This window comes from Podarcis cretensis (assembly GCF_951804945.1).
Source record: "Podarcis cretensis genome assembly, chromosome: 7".
Taxonomy (NCBI): Eukaryota; Metazoa; Chordata; class Lepidosauria; order Squamata; family Lacertidae; genus Podarcis; species Podarcis cretensis.
The window spans coordinates 15,848,421-15,869,570 of record NC_137176.1 but is presented as its reverse complement, the minus strand read 5'-3'; the positions used below and the strand labels follow the sequence as shown (position 1 = coordinate 15,869,570).

Below are 21,150 nucleotides of genomic sequence, written 5' to 3'. Positions count from 1 at the left end.
CGGCGGTTCGAATCCCCACAAAGTGGTGAGCTCCTTTAGCTCTGTCCCAGCTACTGCCAACCTAGCGGTTCAAAATAGGTAGCGTTGCGGCGGTGGGAAGGTAAACAACATTTCCATGTGCTCTGGTTTCTGTCACGGTGTCCCGTTGCGCCAGAAGCGTTTTAGTCATGCTGGCCACATGATCTGGAAAGTTGTCTGTGGACAAACGCCAGCTCCCTCAGCTTGGAAAGCGAGATGAGCGCCACAACCCCATAGTCGTCTTTGACTGGACTTAACCTTTTTTTTAATGCCTCTGATTTCCTGTGCATGGGTTATGTTAAGTGGAGGAACCAGGGGGTCCGCCATTTTCACTCTCCTGAGACTAAGCCTGAACAATTGCCATTGCAATAATAGCTCCTGGCTATGGGTGGTATCCAGTGAAGTAATACCATGAATAGACTGACTTTCACTCGTACTACTGAACTTCCTCTCCCTCTCCTCCCCCTGTGATCCCCACCATACAACTGCTCTGGGGATTGGCGTAACCAGAACAGATTTCGGGAGGAGCAGCAGGGGAAATTCCGTTGCCTGAATGGAAGTTGTTCCACTCATGTAGGGCATAGCTGTCAGCCGTCCCTTATTTGGTGGGAAAGTCCCTTATCCCAGCGCCGTGTCCCGCTGCTGTCCCTTATTGATGATGTCCCTTAAATTTCCCAGGTTTCAAAGGAAGCAGCTCCTCTCCCTCCCTCCCTGCCGGCCAGGGAGGAGGGAGGCTCCAACTGTGTTGCTTGGCTGCGTTGCTCACCCAATAAGGAGTCTAAGAATGACTGGGGGGTGGAGCTTGCATGCCTTGTGCCGATCAAATTGGCTGTGTTGCCTGGGGACTCGCCTTTGCTCAGCACTTCCCAGCGGAGAGGTGACGGTGGTTTTCCTTGCTGCATCCCCTTTGCCGGGTTGCTGCGCTGTGGGAAGCACTGCTTGAGGCTTCGTTTGGCTGCTGGCTGGGCTTTCTGCCTTTGGCTCAGAGGGGCTCAGAAGTCGAACATACCAGTGTTCGGAAAATCCCTTATTTTGGCTGCTGGTCCCTTATTTTCAAGTCTGTAAGTTGACAGCTATGATGTAGGGCCTTCGCTGAATTCAACATGGAGAGGTGGGGAAATGTGTTGTGTTAACCATCTCAAGGTCTCATGTTTTCCCTCCCCTAGACTGCAATGGAGGTGATGCAGTTTACCACAGAAGAGGTGCGAGATGTTCTCAGGCTGCTTGCTGGTGTTTTGCACCTAGGCAACATTGAATTTATTACCGCGGGTGGAGCACAGGTGTCCTTCAAAACAGGTAAAAAAAGATGGCTGCTTCCTTTGGTATAAGCATTATTTATTAGGAATATTTATACCCTGCCTTTTTGGTTCAAAAATCGAACTGCCTCAGGCGACTTTTTAAAAAAAATCAATTTAAAGCCAGCAAATCACCTCCTTGTCAAGGCCCCAATCCAATTTTCATAATTGGTATTGATCGGCTCTGAAAATAAATTTGAATCGTTCTCCCTAGAAAGGAAAAACGATGTGAATTAATATGTGCTGTCAGTTGAAGAGAAATAGACATCTGTGAATTATGAACTGCTTATTAGGCCATCACTTTGTCTTTGCCCTACAGGGAGCCTTAGGTTTTCCTTGCCAACCCATGAGATGTTGCTGTGCTTGTCTGTGCATAATTCTATTAGTTTTAAAACTTATTCATCATCTCTGTCTGTTGCTAGCTCTGGGTAGATCGGCAGAGTTACTTGGGCTGGACTCAACGCAGCTGACAGAAGCATTGACACAGCGATCAATGATACTCAGGGGAGAAGAAATTCTGACACCTCTCAGTGTACAACAGGTACAGTGAAGTTACTCTGGGGTATTTTACTTGTGTATCCTGTTTTTAGAATATCTGGCTTTGGCTGTCTGGTCATACCAAGGCTTTGTGAGATCTGGTTTTCAACATTGCACTATATAGCTAGCTAAACACCACAATATAGCGATAAATCACAGTGTCTGAAATAAGGATGGAACTGTGTGGAGGCGAACAGTACGACTGGATGATACCTGGATTTCAGCATTGTGATATATCGTGATTCTTCAACATCAACTTCGTTGGACTGGTCGTGTTGTGCGGATGCCTGATTATCGTCTTCCAAAGCAACTATTCTATTCTAAACTTAAAAATGGAAAGCGTAATGCTGGTGGTCAACAAAAGAGGTTTAAAGACTCTCCCAAGGCAAATCTTTAAAAATGTAGTGTAAACACCAACAACTGGGAAACACTGGCCGGTGAGCGCTCAAATTGGAGAACAGCCTTTACCAAAGGTGTCATGGGCTTTGAAGACACTTGAACTTGGGACGAAAGGGAGAAACATGCTAAGAGGAAGGCACATTTGGCAAACCCTCACTGTGATCAACTCCTGCCTGGAAACCTATGTCCCCATTGGCAGGATGTGTGGTTCCAGAATTGGCCTCCACAGTCACTTATGGATTCACTGTTAAGACCGTGTTCATGGAAGACAATCTAACTTGGCTACGAGTGATCGCCATAGAAGAAGAAGTTATCACCACTTAAATATCGCAATATACCATAAGTCTGAAATAAGGATGGAGCTATGTAGAGGCATTGGCTGCCTTCACGGTTTCCCCCACATTGTGATTTTTGCATAGCACACACATGACCATGATTCACAATATATTTCCAGGTCAAAAACTATGAAACCAATATTACGATAGGGACTTCAAACTGGTTTGGGACAATATATTGATATATTGACATGACCAAAGGACAGAGAAGACTGTGTTAAGGATGTAGGACAGGCATAGGCAAACTCGGCCCTCCAGATGTTTTGAGACTACAATTCCCATCATCCCTGACCACTGATGGGACTTGTAGTCCCAAAACTTCTGGAGGGCCGAGTCTGCTTATGCCTGATGTAGGACCTGCTCATGAAACTCCAAAGAGAGCACCACTGCTGTCTCCTCAATGTTATTCGTCAAATTGATGGGTGGTACACTCCGGTCTGAGTAAAAGAGACCAAAAGAAACCTTGAGGTACAGTCTCAACGGCTAGAATGTCAAAGCCTGAGCTGAATCTCTGTTCAGGCTTTGAGATGAACTAGAGACGGAAACAGTGGAGATGCACATGCCCTCTTGGGGAAATGCTGCTTTTGTCTTATACAGGACAATGTTAATGAGAGGAGGGTGCTCCTTTAGATGGCTTCCTGTTTAACCCTTCAGTAACAGGCCACTTCCTTTGCTTTGCATTTTCACTTTTTGATTACCGGTAGAACGTTTGCCTGTGGAGTTTTTGTCCATGGAGTTTTCTTGGCAGGGATACTGGAGTGGCTTGTCGGTTCCTGCTCCAGGTGGATCACGTTTAGTCAAAACTCTCCACTATGACCTGTCCATCTTGGGTGGCCCTGCACGGCATAGCTCATAGCTTATCTGAGTTATTCAAACCCTTTCGCCACGATAAGGCAATGATCCATGAAGGAGTGGTAGAACATTGCAACTATCTATATCCGTATCTGAGGGTCGTACCCGTGCTCAGCGATCAGAGTTCCACTCGTGCGGTTGGACTTCCTCTCCTCTCTGCAAGCACCCCTACCGCAGAGTTCGAGGGTGCACATTGGCTGAAAAAGGGGAGAGGAGGGGAAGGTTCCATTGCGAAAATGGAAGTGGGTGGCGTGAGGAGAACAGCCATGTTGAATACACCCCTTCATCTTGATGTGGAGTTAGAGAGGAGAAGAAGATATGTCAAAGTCCTATTAGCCATGGCTACAAAATAAAGATAGGATACAAACACAAATTGCAGCATTGGGAGGGCTGATGTGTCTGTTTAGAGCAGTGGTTTCCAACCTTTTTTTTGGGCCATGCCCCATCTGAGCAGCTCTAAAATCCTGATGCCCCCCCCCCCCCCCGCCCGGTGACATATAATTCTTATTATTCAAAAAGTGAACTCCTATTCATGTGGAGGAAGCCTAAAAGGCCATTCACTGTTAATAACTCATTCTCGAATTGCCCCCCTTAAAAATCAAATTGCCCCCCTGTGGGGCGTGTGCCCCACGTTGGGAACCACGGTTTTAGAGAAAAGCAGTGGAGCACGAGTAATTTTGTGTGTAAAAATTAGAGTACACTTGTTATTTATGTTTGCCCCGTGCTTTGAGTAATATTACGTAAAGGACGTTGTGTCAAAAATCTGTTTGTGTGTGACAGTTGACCTGCTCTGCCTTACCTCTTTCCAGGCAATAGAGAACAGAGATTCAGCAGCTATGGCACTTTATTCCCAATGCTTTGCCTGGGTTATTAAAAAAATCAACGGCAGAATAAAAGGCCAAGACAACTTCAAGTCCATTGGAATTTTGGACATCTTTGGATTTGAAAATTTTGAGGTATGTTCCAAAGCTTTGCACTTGGCTTATCCTTTTTTTTGTGTTCACCGTTTGGCTCATTCCTCCATAAGTGAACTAGAATTGCCTGTTGCTTTTAGTTCCTTTATCACTCAAATGCTAGCACGGAGTCAAGGAACTAAAAGGAGGTGGACAACAATTAAGGATTTATTATGTTTTCAGAATGTATTAGAAAAATTATATAGAAAGGTTTATTGTTTTGTGTACATTCAAATGTAAGATAAAATATATGCAAAGGGACTTGACAGGAAGTCAAAGTTGAAGAAAGTATTTTGGAAGATAAAAGGGGAAAAAATATTTACTTTCATTATTATCATTTTGTGTGCGGCTGTGGGTGTCTGCACATATGTGTGTTGTATGCAATGCTTGGGAGGAAATAAGACGTAAATAACAAATAACAGACTAAATAGCGATGTATGTAATTTTTATTTCTTAATTATATTTAGTGGTAGTATGGCTGTATTGTTTTTTGTAACATAAAATCATTCAATAAAAATTATTAAAATAAAAAAAAAAGAATTGCCTAAGGCTGAGGGCATTGTTGGGGCTGGGGTGTTCTTTGGGTTTTTTGTGGGGGGTTTTTGTTACAGGGGGTTGTAGCTGCTGTTGCTCTTGTTTTTTTGTATCTTCCTTCTAGATCTTGTTGTGATTCACGTGGAAATTGTTCGGTTTGGTTGTGTATTTTAGAATGTTTCATTTAATGTTTACGGTGACTTTCGTTATATTGTAGTTATGTATTTTTTCCATGTTCTAAGCCATGTTCTTGAGCATGATTTTCCCCTTAGAAAAGTGGCGTAGAAATAAAAGTTACGCCTGTATGTGTTGTTTTTATTACCTGAACATCTTTTGTTCCTTTCTAGGTTAATCGTTTTGAGCAGTTCAATATTAACTATGCAAACGAAAAGCTTCAGGAGTATTTCAACAAGCACATTTTTTCATTAGAGCAGTTGGAATACAGCAGGTAAGAACTGCAAAAGGCTTTTCTCCACCCCTACTGCCCTTTAGATTTTTATTTTTATTTTGATGCTCAGCTCCATAGAGGTATTACGGACCATCATGCAGTTCATTTCACTATTATTTTAAAACAAGCTGATTGCCATTCACCTTTCCTAATAAGTGGACCAAAAATCTTTGTGTCTGATAATTGTAATAAAATGTGCCTCTTGGTCTCTCATAGAGAAGGACTCCCATGGGAAGACATCAATTGGACAGATAATGGGGAGTGCTTGGATCTTATTGAAAAGGTAAACATTTTTTAATAATGTGTGATGTGCAGTATCTTGAATTGTGTTTATACAAATTTAGCTATCGTATTTTTCCATGTACAGTGGTACCTCGGATTAAGAACTTAATTCGTTCCAGAGGTCCGTTCTTAACCTGAAACTGTTCTTAACCTGAGGTACCACTTTAGCTAATGGGGCCTCCCACTGCCGCCGCACGATTTCTGTTCTCATCCTGAAGCAAAGTTCTTAACCCGAGGTACTATTTCTGGGTTAGCGGAGTCTGTAAGCTGAAGCGTCTGTAACCCGAGGTACCACTGAATAAATAATATGACCTCATGTATAAGACTACCCCTACTTTAGGAAGGCCAAAATTATGAAATCAATATTTTAAAGTTGTTCACCTTTTTGGGGAAACCGCACAGCCTTGCATCACTTCCCCAGCCAATTCACCCAAGATTTACTGTATAAAAACCCGTGTATAAGACTACCTCCAATTTTTGACTTAAAAAAAGGGGGGGATATCGGCTGGTACATGGAAAAATACGGTATTCACTGCCTCAATAGTTGGTTTGTTTTTTTGTGAAAGGAAGTCTGCAAGTTTGAGGAATATATAATTATAATAATGGGGGAAGCTGTGTTCCTTTCTATAAACATTTTTCGTGGTTTGGGGTTTACAAAGATGAAACTGTTCACCAAAATGTTGATTTGGTAATACGATAACTGTTCATTTTGAACTTCAACATACTTCGCATGGCCACAGCACTGAATAGAAGCAAGCATTTCTCTCGTACTGCTTTGCCACCCTCTTCCCAGCTGGGCTACAGCATGGAGTCACATACAGAAGAGTAGTAAGGCACCTTTTGCAATTCGATTTAAGGATTCTTGCCTTGTTCACGTTCTTTAGCTCTTGCCAATAAACTGTAGATGACTTCAAGGTGCTTGTTTTCGCCTCTTCTATCCCAGCCCCCAATCCTTTTAAATTTATGAATTTCACGTTGGGAACCAGGCAGAGGGCCTTCTCAGTAGTGGCACCCACTCTGTGGAACGCCCTCCCACCAAGGAGAAAAACAACTATCAGACTTTTAGAAGACATCTGAAGGCAGCCCTGTTTAGAGAAGGTTTTAATGTTTAATAGACTATTGTATTTTAATATTCTGTTGGAAGCCACCCAGAGTGGCTGGGGTGTACATAATAAATTATTATTATTAAGCAAATTGCCAGGGTTAATGGGAGTGGTAGTTCAGCAACATATTGAGGGCCACAAATGGCTGCTTAAACCAGGGTTATAGTCGGCAAAACAGAATGCCTAGTTGTCATTTGGGGGCCAGGCGTCTCAAAAGTCATATTTGTCATTCTGATTGTGCAGAAAAAATGTAACAGGTAGAATTCTACAGGATGTGTTGCTAGTGTGTGAAAGCAGTCCAGATCCCAAGGATTCCCAGGCATGCACCTCCAGATGATGGAGACATCAGGTGCCATCCTGGCTCCTGGACATCTTCACCACATTGCAAGTGGCTGATAGCCAGGTGCAAAATGCAAAATTTCAAATGCTAGCCACAGGTTAGTCACCTCTGCACTAGATGTTATAAAAAAGAGATATGAGGCTGCTGTTTTTGATGGCAACCCTTCATTTCAGGCACCTGGAAGAATATTCCATTCAAATCCATTTATGCAGCTAAAAGCCCAGCACCACTGTGTTAACACCTTTTGGAAAAGGGTTTTTTAAAAATTACAGTCATACTTCATGTTACGTTTGCTTCATGATACGTTTTTTCATGTTGCGTCCTGCGGCGACCCAGAAGTACTGGAAAGGGTTACTTCCGGGTTTTGCCACTCACGCATGCGCACAAGCGCCAAATCGCGCCGCGCACCTGCGCAGATACGGCGCTTCAGGTTGTGGGCTTTTCATGTTGCGAATGGGCGTCCGGAATGGATCCCATTCGCAACCAGAGGTTGTTGTTGTTGTTGTTGTTGTTGTTTAGTCGTGACCGACTCTTCGTGACCCCATGGACCAGAGCACGCCAGGCACTTCTGTCTTCCACTGCCTCCCGCAGTTTAGCAAACCCATGCTGGTAGCTTCGAGAACACTGTCCAACCATCTCATCCTCTGTCGTCCCCTTCTCCTTGTGCCCTCCATCTTTCCCAACATCAGGGTCTTTTCCAGGGAGTCTTCTCTTCTCATGAGGTGGCCAAAGTATTGGAGCCTCAGCTTCAGGATCTGTCCTTCCAGTGAGCACTCAGGGCTGATTTCCTTCAGAATGGATAGGTTTGATCTTCTTGCAGCCCATGGGACTCTCAAGGGTCTCCTCCAGCACCATAATTCAGCTGTACAAAAAAGAAAACAGAAGTATAAACTGTTTGTAATCTGCCTAATATTATTTTGTCTTGTGTCTTAATTATCCAGAAACTTGGTTTGTTAGCACTTATCAATGAAGAAAGCCATTTTCCCCAAGCTACGGACAGCACCTTGTTGGCAAAGTTACACATCCAACATGCGGTAAGTAATGTATTTCTCATTTGTTTTATAGATGTGTGGTGTGCTGCAGATCTTCAAAGACGTAGTTGGAATTTCTCCTGTTCAGAGTGTTTATTGACTTTGCAAAAGTGTTTCTGGTTAAAATTCTGGGACCTGCATTGTGCTGCTCTTCATTGTGAGAGATAATGCATGGAGGTTTTGCACACAGTGTCTGTAAGAAAATCTTAAGTACCCAAACAGACATAGCAGGCCTTTTCTAAAGCCGGTCCTCCAGTGAGTTCTGATAAGCAAGCTTATTCAGACCTCCTTCAATATTTCAGTTCCTCAACCTAAAAGTTTATCTTTCTTTTTTGTTCCCCTTTTGTAAACAGAGCAATCCTTTTTATGTGAAACCGAGGGTTGCTGTTCACAACTTTGGAGTGAAACATTATGCTGGAGAGGTAATTTCCTTTTTCCTTAATGTGCGTTGAAATTCTTCCAAAGAGCGTTTCAGAGGCAGTTCAGTTTTGCCCTGCAGCCACTTGCAAATTAACTGAAGCATTCAGTTTCTTCTCTGCTGTTTACAATGGTCCCTCTGTGAGAAGCTGTTAATAAGAGGGGCTTCTTTTTCCTTCTTCTTTTTTTTTAAAAAGCTGAGCCTGTTCTGCCTCTTTTCAAATAGGTTCAGTATGATGTCAGAGGAATCCTGGAGAAAAACAGGGACACTTTCAGGGACGATCTCCTGAACCTCTTGCGGGAAAGCAGGTACGTCAGCTATTTTCAATCTGGGGGTCTTGATCCTTGTTAAGATGCTGGAAACAGTGGCCTCAATATACCACAATATACCTTTGGTTTGCAGTTCTAAACAGACACTCTCCTGCACTCTTCATAATTTCTTGTACTTGGATTTGCTAAGAAACTGCACCGAGTTGTGAGTCTGCTATCGCATACAGTCTGGGCTGTGTGTACGCGTGCTTTGATTTGTTTTGTAGGGTGCCAACGTGGTGTAGTTGTTAAGAGCGGTGGACTCGTAATCTGGTGAACCGGGTTCACGTCCTCGCTCCTCCACATGCAGCTGCTGGGTGACTGTGATGGGATGATGAGCTGCTTGTGCGTAAAAGCTTAGTCCCTCAGGGTTTGCTCAGCTTAGCAAAACTCTGTCTTTAGCGGAGCCCTTAAGCATGGCTCCCTCAGTCGCTGGCAGAATCCGACAGTGGGCGTTTGCGGAATCTCTTCCAACATAAAAGCTCCTTAACGGAAACGCGTCTTCTGGACTCTCGGCGTGACAGTTTCCGGCGAGGTGTGGGTGTCCCTATAGGAGGTCCTGAAACCTCCTCACTGTTTTCGCTGGAAGTGTCCCAGAGCCCTTCTTCCGACTCCCTTTCCCTCGGAGCTCCTTCTCTCCCCCTGCTGGTTCCTTCCTCTGCTGTTAAGTCTCTCCTAACCTCCTTGAGCCCTTCCACCACCTGCTCTGATGGCAGTTCCCTGACAGTGACCTTGGGCTGGTCACACTTCTTTGAAGTCTCTCAGCCTCACTCACCTCACAGAGTGTTTGTTGTGGGGGAGGAAGGGAAAAGGAGATTGTTAGCTGCTTTGAGACTCCTTAAGAGGAGTGAAAGGCGGGATATGAGGTCCAAATTCTTCTTCTTCTTCTTCTTCTTCTTCTTCGCCCTGGACTGTGGAAAGAGGATAAAGCTCTATGAATGACATACCCACCAATTTGCGTCTGACTGGTTGCGCCGAAGGTCAAGGGGCATGTTTATTCTGCCTCCCCTGAATTTTGCATACCTTAATACTCCTTTAAAGGGATTGTGTGTGCCCACATTCTGCAATGTTTTGATCAAGTCAGCAAGACACCAGCCAAATAATTTTTTGTCTTCATTCCATTTGGAGAAGGTTCAAATTGATTTTTATTAATTTATGGAGTGACAATTTTTTGAGAGCTCCGGTTGTAATTTGCTGCATTCGCAGCCGAAACAAATTACGGACATATAACAATTTGAGATTTTTTTTTATTGTTGTTGAAGCGCATGTGAATTTCACATGTTTTACATTTTTCAGAACGCTTCACTTAATGTAGAATCTGAATGTCTTGTATTCCAACGGCGACTCTTAACCGGAGAGAGAATTTTTCAGTAGAAAAAACAACCACACCATAGAGTAGTTGCAGGGGGGGAGCTGACATTGTTTGTCCTGCTTATGAAACGCGGGGCCATTTAGATAAATCTTCAGAGAGATGTGTGTATCAGTATGTATGAGAATATAGACCTATAAAACTTTTGTACACATATAGTTGCATGTGGAGGAAAAAGTACATAAAAACTACTCTGTGCAACACTTGCAATTGGAAAATCTAACTTATGGGGGGGGCGGGTTGCAGTGGGGGGGTACGTGGGCAGGGGGCTGTAAATGTGAAATCACCAATGAATATTGGCCTATTAAATTTTTTTTAATTGTACAGTATTGTATTCATAAAATAAACAGCAAAATGAAATGAAATACACAGTTACCTTCACCACAGAGTGTAATTGCAATTTAATGATGTCAGACAATATTCAGTATTTTGTTACATATGTTATGAAAGGTCTCCAGTTATCTATAAGTATCGATTGTCCCATTTCCCCAGAATCTTTTGAAGTGCATAATTTTTATCATCATTAAGGTCTGCCAAGCACTTTGAAGCCATTCATCTTTTGTTGGTAAATCTGATTTCTTCCAAAATTTTGCAGCCATTATCCATTGTAAGTAGATTGATTTTGCTAAGTGTTGATGTTGGTTTTTTAATAGGTTGCTCCAGTAGTTTTCTTATCTCCTTAATATACATATTTTAATCCTCATTCTTCTACTAAATACAGCAGCTTTCATGGGAAAGTCAAAAGAGCCCAACAAAGAAAACAGGCAATGCTTGTTGCTTAATTTGTGCAATAAAGGAGGCAGACATAACTCTGGACACATAGAAGCATCATGAGAGTTTTCCTTAAAGGATGTTAACCAATATAATATAGAGGCATGCAGAGGGGAAGTTGTTCAGTACTTAGCAGAGCTGCATATGTGAAGCTTTTATGGCTATTTGGCTGAGGTTTTGTTATGAACACTTTCAGCATCTTCCCACAACCTGGAAAAACTCGTTAAAATCACATTTTTGCCACATATTTTGCTCTTCTGAATTAACATTGAACCAATTTTGCAGCAGCATTTCACATGTTTATTTTATTCTGTGAAACATGGTTTCTCCTCTCCTGCTTCTGTTTCAGCCTCGATTTCATCTACGACCTCTTTGAACATGTTTCCAGCCGCAGCAGCCAAGATACTTTAAAATCTGGAACCAAACATCGGAAGCCCACCGTCAGCCTGCAGTTTAAGGTGAGCTCCTTCATCCATCGAGCTCTTCCAAGCGTTGCCTTTTGTGTGTGATCAGTAGGGCTGAATTCTCTTACTCACTCAATCTACTCTGGTCCTTCCTTTTAGCTGATCAGACAACACATTTCAAAAAGTTATAATTTTGATTATTAGATGCATGCCTCTGATTGGTAGGCAGCCCTATTTAGGGAAGTTTTTGATGTTTAATGTGTTTTTAATATTCTGTTGGGAGCCACCCTGAGTGGCTGGGGTATAAATATATTATTATTATTATTATTATTATTATTATTATTATTATTATTATTGCTAGGGATCACAGGTAGCAGCTGCTGCCCTTGCATCCTTCTTGAGGACTTTGGAAATTTTAAGCAGAAGTTTGGTGGCCATCTGTCTCGGATCCCTTAGCTATGATTCCTTCATTGGAGGGGGGTGGACTAGATGACCCTTGGTGCCCCTTGCAACTCTCCCAAATCTATGATTCTCTGTTTTTCCTTTTGGAAAGCCTGCTCTGGTGTAATTTTCAGTCCTTGCCACTAGGTGCTGCTACGGCAACTGCTTGCAAATGGTTTGCCAAGATAAGTACAAGGTACAATTTGATCCTTCCTCCCCTATTTTTTTTTTTGTTTTGTTTTTAGGATTCGCTGCATTCCTTAATGGCAACGCTAAGCACCTCCAACCCTTTCTTTGTCCGCTGTATCAAGCCGAACATGGAGAAGGTAAGGTTTAAGCTTTTAAGATTGCATTTGCCTTTCTTCCAGGTGACCATGGAACGATGGCTGAACCTTGTTTTTTCATGATCACCACTACCTATAGAACAGCAAAATTCTGCTTCTAATCTCTGAGATTCTACGTAGTTTTCAAAGCTGGCCAACTTTCCGCATCATGTCTTCAGTCCTTAATTGTTGGTTTACCTTACGCTTGTTGTGTGTGCTGTAAAGATTATACTGCATTTCTGAAATCCTCTAACTGATAGATGAAACAGTTGGCAAAGCAGCAGCTTGTACTAAGGGTTAGCAGAAACCTTTGCTAGCAATTTTTTGATCTTGTGAGACACCCCTCAGGCTGCAATCATGTACAATCAGAAGTAAGCCTCAATTCGTTTAATCCTGCTTACGCCCAGGTAAGGTGGAAAGCAGTGTAGATATATGCTGCAATCTCTTCTTAGTTTATTGTTGATTTTATGTTTCAAAGGATTGAAGGAGTTGTTTTCATGTTTTTTTTACTAATAGCTTATTGTTTTGTTCTCTTTGCAAACTGCTTTGAGACTGTTTTTTCATAACCATCAAGTGGTATATAATTTTTATGAAATAAATACAGTCGTACCTCAGAAACTGAACGCCTTGCGAGTCGAAAGTTTTGGCTGCCGAACGCCGCAAACCAGGAAGTGAGTGTTCCAGTTTGCAAATGTTATTTGGAACCTGAATGTCCGGCACGGGTTCCGCAGCTTCTGATTGGCTGCAGAAGTTTCCTGCAGCCAATTGGAAGCTGTGCCTTGGTTTACGAGCATTTTGGAAGTCAAACGGACTTCCGGAATAGATTCCGTTTGACTTCCAAGGTACGACTGTAAATGAAACAAATATTTGTGGTTGTTAAAGCAGGTATTAGTTTAATTTGTAGGTTGTTGATAGCTACTTGCTAAATTTTAAACCATGGGTAGGCAAACTAAGGGCCGGATCCGGCCCAATCGCCTTCTCAATCCGCCCCGTGGATGGTCTGGGAATCAGCTTGTTTTTACATGAGTAGAATGTGCCCTTTTATTTAAAATGCATCTCTGGGTTATTTGTGGGGCATAGTGCATGGGTCGGCAAACTAAGGCCCGGGGGCCAGATTCGGCCCAATCGCCTTCTAAGTCCAGCCCGTGGACGGTCCGGGAATCAGCGTGTTTTTACATGAGTAGAATATGTGCTTTTATTTAAAAGGCATCTCTGGGTTATCTGTGGGGCATAGGAATTCATTCATTCCCCCCAAAAAATATAGTCCGGCCCCCCACAAGGTCTGAGGAACAGAGGACTGGCCCCCTGTTGAAAAAGTTTGCTGACCCCTGTTTTAAACAATGCCCATGTTTTGCTTAAGAGTTTAAACCAGTGGTTTTCAAATTTCCAGGCAGCTCTTTCCATATTGAGGCCTCCTAAGAAATCACAGTGCTATGTAGAGGAACTGTGGGGAATATTCTCATAATCTGTTCATATGGGGCCTTGGCCAGACCTCCTGAGTGTCTTGCTGCCACCTCAGATTAATCAAGGATGCATCCTGGCACCCACCCACTTCTCTGTAGCTCTGCAGGAAAAGATGGATCTTAGACCATACCTGACCTTTTCAATGAGGAACTCGTGATAAGCTTCAAGGATCCCAAGAGCTTCGTGGAACTTAATCTCTGGCTTAGATTCCAGTACTTTTAGAAAGAAACTCTTCCTTCCTTCCTTCCTTCTTCTATTTTGACAAAGTAATAATCATAAATAAATAAATAAATAAGAATAAAAATATTCACCCCACCCACGAGACCATTCCATTGTGACTATCCAGCCTCCCAGAATTTCAACACCTCTTGCAATGGTTTGACCCCTTTCCGTTTTAACAATACATATTTTACAAACGCCCTCCATATCACCTCAAAATCATTTCTCCTGCATATTCCCTGTTTTACCTTAATGCCACGTGTTAATTTATCATTAACAGCTATATCCCACACCTCTTTATATAATTCTTCTATTTTATATTCTTTTTGCCCCTTCCACTTCCTGGCTATAATAATTCATGCAGCTGTCAATATATTTGTGAGCAAGTCCTTCATAGCCTGTGAACCTTCCACCCCATTGTAAATTGATAATAATGCTACATGTGGACTTTCAGTCAGCTTTAACCCAGTGATTTCTGTTATCTCCTTAACATATCACCCTATGCCAAAAAATTGTACATATTTACACCCCCACCACGTGTGAACATAATTCCCTGTTTCCTGGCATTCCCTCCAACGTAACATCGAATATTCCTTGTTTATTTGATTTAATCTGACTGGTGTTAAATACCATCTCTAAACTAATTTATAATAATTTTCTTCTATTCTTACAAACAACATTTTCAACATCCATTTTTTATTTTTGTTAAAACACCAGATTTAACATTTGGTCGATTCAGTGTTTGCTAAGAAACATCTGGTGAGCTTCTGAAAAATTCCTAGTAATTACAAGAAGAAAGCTGGACTGTTGGGGTTGGGGTTTTTTTGTTCTGAATAGGGAGCCAGATATGGAACTGTATGCTGTAGATAATTATTTATGACTTGAGTTTGTGCAAGCCGTTAATCGTGTTGCATAGTGTTTTGGGCACATGTGTGCAGAGCTTAGCTGCCCAGTTTTGGCTGGAATTGCAACTTGGATGGGTGGAGGGCAACCAAAAAGATTGAAGTGTGTATCTTGCTCTCATGAAAGGGGCTTTGAACAGGATTTTTAGAAGATATGTGGCGGATATGCCTTTAGGGCTCTCTGTCTTTCCCTGAGACTATATTTATATCTATCATCTATCTATCTATCTATCTATCTATCTATCTATCTATCTATCTATCTATCTATTTGTCTATCTAGCTATCTATATCTGTGCACACACACATATATACCGTATTTTTCGCCCTATAGGACGCACTTTTCCCCCTCCAAAAATGAAGGGGAAATGTGTGTGCGTCCTATGTGACGAATGCAGGCTTTCGCTGAAGCCTGGAGAGGGAGAGGGGTCAGTGCACACCGACCCCTCTCGCTCTCCAGGCTTCAGGAAGCTATCCACAAGCCTTGGGAGCCGGTCTCCCAAGGCTTGCGGAGAGCTGCGTGCATCCTGAAGCCTGGGGTGCGCTGAACAGCACGCCCTGGGCTTCGGGCAGCTCTCCGCAAGCCGGGGGAGACGGGCGCAAAGTCACGCCGATCTCCCAAGGCTTGCGGAGAGCTGCGTGCTTCCCGAAGCCTGGGGCACACTGAACAGCGCGCCCCGGGCTTCGGGCAGCTCTCCGCAAGCCGGGGGAGCCCGGCGCGACTTCCTTTTTTTTATATATATAATATTTATTAAAAAAAATTTAAAACAATAAAAAGCATACATAATAACATAGTATTTTCCAATATCCACATTTCGTTCTCATCCTAGGACTTCCTCACACCTCTTGTTCCTGCATTCTAAACTCATAAATTTTGCTGGCAAATTATTAAGATTATTCCATTCATATAATATAATTTCCCAAGATTAAATCTCAAATTTTGGAATTTAAAATCACTCTTTTAGAGATTTAATTATAAAATACTATTTAACCAAAATTTATCTTTTCTTCCAATTACACTTAAATTTGTATTCTTTATAACTAATTTGTTGAAGCCATATTATTACTAATCTTACATCTTTCTTAACATTCATACAATTTACAATATTTTTGTAGATAATCCTTAAATTTCTTCCAGTCCTCCTCCACCAGTTCTTCTCCCAGGTCTCGAATTCTGCCAGTCATCTCCGCCAGTTCCATATAGTCCATCAGTTGCATCTGCCATTCTTCCAGTGTGGGCAAATCTTGGGTTTTCCAGCATTTAGTGATAAGTATCCTTGCTGCTGTCGTAGCATACATAAAAAAAGTTCGATCCTTCTTTTGCACACTCTGGCCGACAATGCCCAAGAGAAAGGCCTCTGGTTTCTTAGGGAAGGTATACTTAAATACCTTTTTCAACTCATTATATATCATTTCCCAGAAAACCTTCACCCTAGGGCAAGTCCACCAGAGGTGAAAGAAAGTTCCTTCAGCTTCTTTACACTTCCAACATTTATTGTCAGATAAATGGTATATCTTTGCAAGCTTGACTGGAGTCATGTACCACCTATATATCATTTTCATAATATTTTCTTTCAAGGCATTACATGCCGTAAATCTCAAACCTGTGGTCCATAACTTTTCCCAGTCAGCAAACATAATGTTATACCCTATGTCCTGTGCCCATTTTATCATTGCTGATTTGACCGTTTCATCCTGTGTATTCCATTTTAACAGCAAATTATACATTCTTGAAAGTATCTTAGAGCTGGGTTCTAACAGTTCTGTTTCTAACTTTGATTTTTCCACCTGGAATCCTATCTTTTTGTCCAACTTAAAAACTTCTTTAATCTGAGCATAATGTAACCAATCTCGCACTTTATCCTTTATTTTCTCCATACTCTGCAACCTCCAATTGTCTCCATCTTTTTCTATTATTTCCCAATATTTCGGCCATTTGGCCTCCATATTGAGTCTTTTCGGGGCCTTAGCCTCCATTGGTGATAACCACCTTGGGGTCTTGTTTTCCAATAAATCTTTATATTTCGACTTTATATTAAACACTGCTTTTCTGACAACATGATTCGTGAAAGCCTTATGTATTTTAACCTTGTCATACCACAAATATGCATGCCAACCAAAAGCATTGTTAAATCCTTCCAAATCCAAAACATCAGTGTTTTCAAGAAGTAGCCAATCCTTCAACCAGCAGAAAGCTGCTGATTCATAGTACAACTTTAAGTCTGGCAGGCCAAAGCCCCCTCTTTCTTTAGCATCGGTTAATATCTTAAACTTGATTCTGGGCTTTTTGCCCTGCCAGACAAATTTAGAAATATCTCTCTGCCACCTCCCAAAACACTCCATTTTATCCACAATCTGCAAAGTTTGAAACAAAAACAGCATTTTTGGCAATACATTCATCTTAACAGCAGCAATACGTCCTGACAAGGAAAGTTTCAATCTTGACCAAACATCTAGATCCCTTTTGATTTCAGACCAACATTTTTCATAATTATCTTTATATAAGTTCCTGTTCTTCGCTGTTATGTTTATCCCTAGATATCTTACTTTTTTGACCACATTTAAATCTGTCTCTTTCTGAAACCTTTCTGATTCTAAAGAAGTCAAGTTTTTTTCTAGAACCTTAGTTTTTTGCTTATTAAGTTTAAATCCCGCCACTCGACCAAACTCATAAATCAGCTGCAGAACCCTTTTGGTACTAGGCTCTGGCTCCTGTAAGGTCAATACTAGGTCATCTGCAAATGCTTTAAGTTTATACTCTTTCGCTCCGACCGACCGGCGCGACTTCCTGCCCGGCTCCCTAGGCTTGTGGATTGCAGCCTGTTCTGGGGGCTGGGGTCAGGGGAAGCTCGGGCTTCCCCAGCCCCGCACCTGGGGGGGAAATAATATTTTTTTCTTTATTCCCCCCCCAAAAAACCTAGGTGCACCCTATGGGCCAGTGTGCCCTATGGGGCGAAAAATACGGTACATATATATATGCACTGTGCTTTTACTACTCAGTTCAGGATTTTTCCAGGTTCTTCCCCCACCCCCTGCCCAACCCAAGTATCTGACTCCTTGCCAAAATATTTCCTTGCGTGACTATATGTTTAAAGCAAAGTTATCATAAGGCAACTTTGCAAATAAGAAACACCTCTTGTAGTACAAGCATGATGCTATAATCTACATGTGCGTTTTAAACCACAACAACAACTTAAGGATTGAACATTCACAAAAGAAAGCATTACTGAAAGCATACATTTCTATACAGTTAAGATTAAACCTTTTGTGCTTAAATGTACTTTCAATGCATAGTACACACCCATACATCTGTGTGTGCACATTCCTCCACATATTATGTTTCAAGTCTTCCTGTGACTTGCAGGTAGACCATTTTAAAGAAATAAGGCTATTCCAGCTGAGCCTCTATTAAATAGCTTTCTTGGGAAACATAGCTCTGGTTTATACCCAGCCTTAGTGCTGGTCTGAGTAACACCTCTTTTCTCAGCTGCTTAGAATACAATTTTAGGAAATGGGGACATAAATAAATTACAGTATGCCATGGTCTAAACCACTGAGTCTCTTAAACTTGCTGATCAGAAGGTCGGCCGTTTCTAATCCCCACAAAGCGGTGAGCTCCGGTTGCTCTGTCTCAGCTCCTGCCAACCTAGCACTTCAAAAGCACGCCAGTGCAAGTAGATAAATAGGTACTGCTGCGGCAGGAAGGTAAACAGTGTTTTCATGTGCTCTGGTTTCCGTCACGGTGTCCCGTTGCACCAGAAGTGGTTTAGTCATGCTGTCCACATGACCAGGAAAGCTGTCTGTGGACAAACACTGGCTCCCTTGGCCTGAAAGTGAGATGTGTGCTGCAACCCCATAGACCTGTCCAGGGATCCTTTACCTTTATTCTTATTATGGATTGGGACGTCCCTATTTTCATCAGAGAAATGTTGGCAGGTATGCCATTCATTTCTTTGTGGCAACAGATCTGCGAGCAAGGCCTGGGAACAAGAGATACAGTGGTACCTTGGATTACAGATGCTTCAAGTTACAGACGCTTCAGGTTACAGACTCCGCTAACCCAGAAATATTACCTCGGGTTAAGAACTTTGCTTCAGGATGAGAACAGAAATCGCACGGTGGCAGCGGGAGGCCCCATTAGCTAAAGTGGTACCTCAGGTTAAGAACAGTTTCAGGTTAAGAACAGACCTCCGGAACAAATTAAGATCTTAACCCAAGGTACCACAGTTCACCGTTCTACATGAAATGAGAGATGACACTCTTGTGTCTCAACACAAATGCATCAGGCTGTGAACCAGACGACAGGACAGAAATGACACATGTTTCTCCGGATGTCTGCCTGCTCTCTGCTAGCTTAAAGTCTTGGCCACGGAAAAGGCTGCCCTTGTGCGTGGCTTGGCGGAGAGTTGATGACAGGTGCAAAGTTTTAATTGGAAGGGACTCCCGGTGGGGATGAGCAGTTCGTATGAGCCGCTCACGTCGTCAGAAGGAAACATGGCTACAGCTCGACCAGGGATAAAGTATCTTTTTGAGATCTCGATGGTTTCTCTCGGCCCGCTGGATTTGGCCGAAGGGATTATATTTCCTTTTCACAATGGGAAGAATGTTGTGCATCAGGGTATAAAGGAATGTCGGGGTCTGGGTGGGTCGAAGCTTTGAGTAGTTGTCTAGACAGCACACTGCTCCCCCTTGTCATGTGTAACCGCCATATCAAGTGCTTTTCAGGATGACTCATGAGTTAAGCCAGAGCTTTTATGAGGAACAAGATTCTATAGGATGTGGGAGGTCAGTCGGGGACAGAAAGAGACAATACAAGAACCTTCCTCACCTCTTCTCAAAAGAATGACTAAGCAAGGCCTGCCGTAGACACACAGCTCTGTATTATGCCTGCCATGGTCTGAAAGGCTGATGACTGATGAATGTTTTAAATGGACTGACAATGTTCATTGCCAAGAGAATGTTTTGGGGTTGTTTTTTAAAAAAAGAAAATCCCTGTCAAAACAACGTACAGTGGTACCTCGGGTTAAGTACTTAATTCGTTCCAGAGGTCCATTCTTAACCTGAAACTGTTCTTAACTTGAAGCACCACTTTAGCTAATGGGGCCTCCTGCTGCCGCCGTGCCGCCAGAGCATGATTTCTGTTCTCATCCTGAAGCAAAGTTCTTAACCCGAGGTAATATTTCTGGGTTAGCGACGTCTGTAACCTGAAGCGTATGTAACCTGAAGTGTATGTAACCCGAGGTACCACTGTATTGGACAGCTATAATGCAGCAAAAGAAATATTCAACCTATTTGTGATTATCTTTAGTACGTTACATATTCTTCTTTGGTAGGGGCACCATTGCTGTTTGACAAGGGGCAGAGCGCCCCCCCCCCCGCCGCCAAAAAAGAAAAGCAATTACCTTATTTTTTGCACCATAACACTCACTTTTTTCCTCCTAAAAAGTAAGGGGAAATGTCTGTGCGTGTTATGGAGGGAATGCCTACGGGTGGCATGCCTACGGATTTTCCTCCTCTAAAAACTACGTGCGTGTTATGGTCGAGTGCGTGTTTTAGAGTGAAAAATATGGTAATTCTTCTGTTAAACACATCTGTAGGTGTAGAAATCATTCAATATGTCAATACAAATGGAAGTCGTCAAAACTGCAGTTGCGATATAAGGGATTGGTATTTGGACTGGAGCGCAATTGAAATTTATAAGATTTTGAAACACAGAAAATAATGAAACCATTAATTCTAGTACGTGGGGGGCAACCTAAATTGTATAATTTGGCATCTTAATGATTGGTATTATTAATTGTATTATAATTTGGCATTGTTATAATGAAGCTATTATTGGATTGTTGTAATTCAAAACTAATAAATTATCACAAAATAAATAAATAAAAATAGTCTGTTAAACCAAAATGCTAAATTGTCGCAGCTCCCATTATCGCTCCCCTCTTTCTCCTCCACCTCCAGCATGGCCAAAAGGAGAACATTTCAAGCCTTAGATGTACCTTCTTCTTCTTTGGCGATCCCTCGTAGCCGGGTACAATTGTCTTCCATAAACACAGTTTTAGCAATGAGTCCGTAAGTGACTGTGGAGGCCAATTCTGGACCCACACGTCCTTCCACAGTGGGGATATTGGTTTCTAGACAGGAGTTGATCACGGTGAGGGTTTGGAAAGCGTTCCTTCCTCTTAGCACATTTCTCCTTTGCGTTGAATTTGAGTGTCTTCAAAGCCCATGACACCTTTGGTAAAGGCTGTTCTCCAACTGGAGCGTTCGCAGGCCAGTGTTTCCCAGTTGCCGGTGCTTAGACTACATTTTTTTAGATGTGCCTTGAGACAGTCTTTAAACCTCTTTTGTTGACCACCAGCACCATTCAAACCCTAAGCTATGGTTAATTCAAGCTGTGGGCTGTT

At 42.3% G+C, this 21,150-nt stretch overlaps 1 protein-coding gene across 1 annotated transcript in view; it reads left to right on the top strand.

The window, feature by feature from the left end:
* Window positions 1–21,150, top strand: part of MYO10 (myosin X) — a 210,744-nt gene that overhangs the window by 122,672 nt on the left and 66,922 nt on the right. Inside the window, exons 10-19 of the mRNA XM_079984894.1 lie at window positions 1,185–1,314; window positions 1,736–1,854; window positions 4,246–4,392; window positions 5,271–5,371; window positions 5,588–5,654; window positions 8,038–8,130; window positions 8,481–8,549; window positions 8,771–8,853; window positions 11,343–11,451; window positions 12,084–12,164. Coding sequence (XP_079841020.1) covers window positions 1,185–1,314; window positions 1,736–1,854; window positions 4,246–4,392; window positions 5,271–5,371; window positions 5,588–5,654; window positions 8,038–8,130; window positions 8,481–8,549; window positions 8,771–8,853; window positions 11,343–11,451; window positions 12,084–12,164 — 999 coding nt within the window. The remainder of the gene's footprint in view (window positions 1–1,184; window positions 1,315–1,735; window positions 1,855–4,245; window positions 4,393–5,270; window positions 5,372–5,587; window positions 5,655–8,037; window positions 8,131–8,480; window positions 8,550–8,770; window positions 8,854–11,342; window positions 11,452–12,083; window positions 12,165–21,150) is intronic.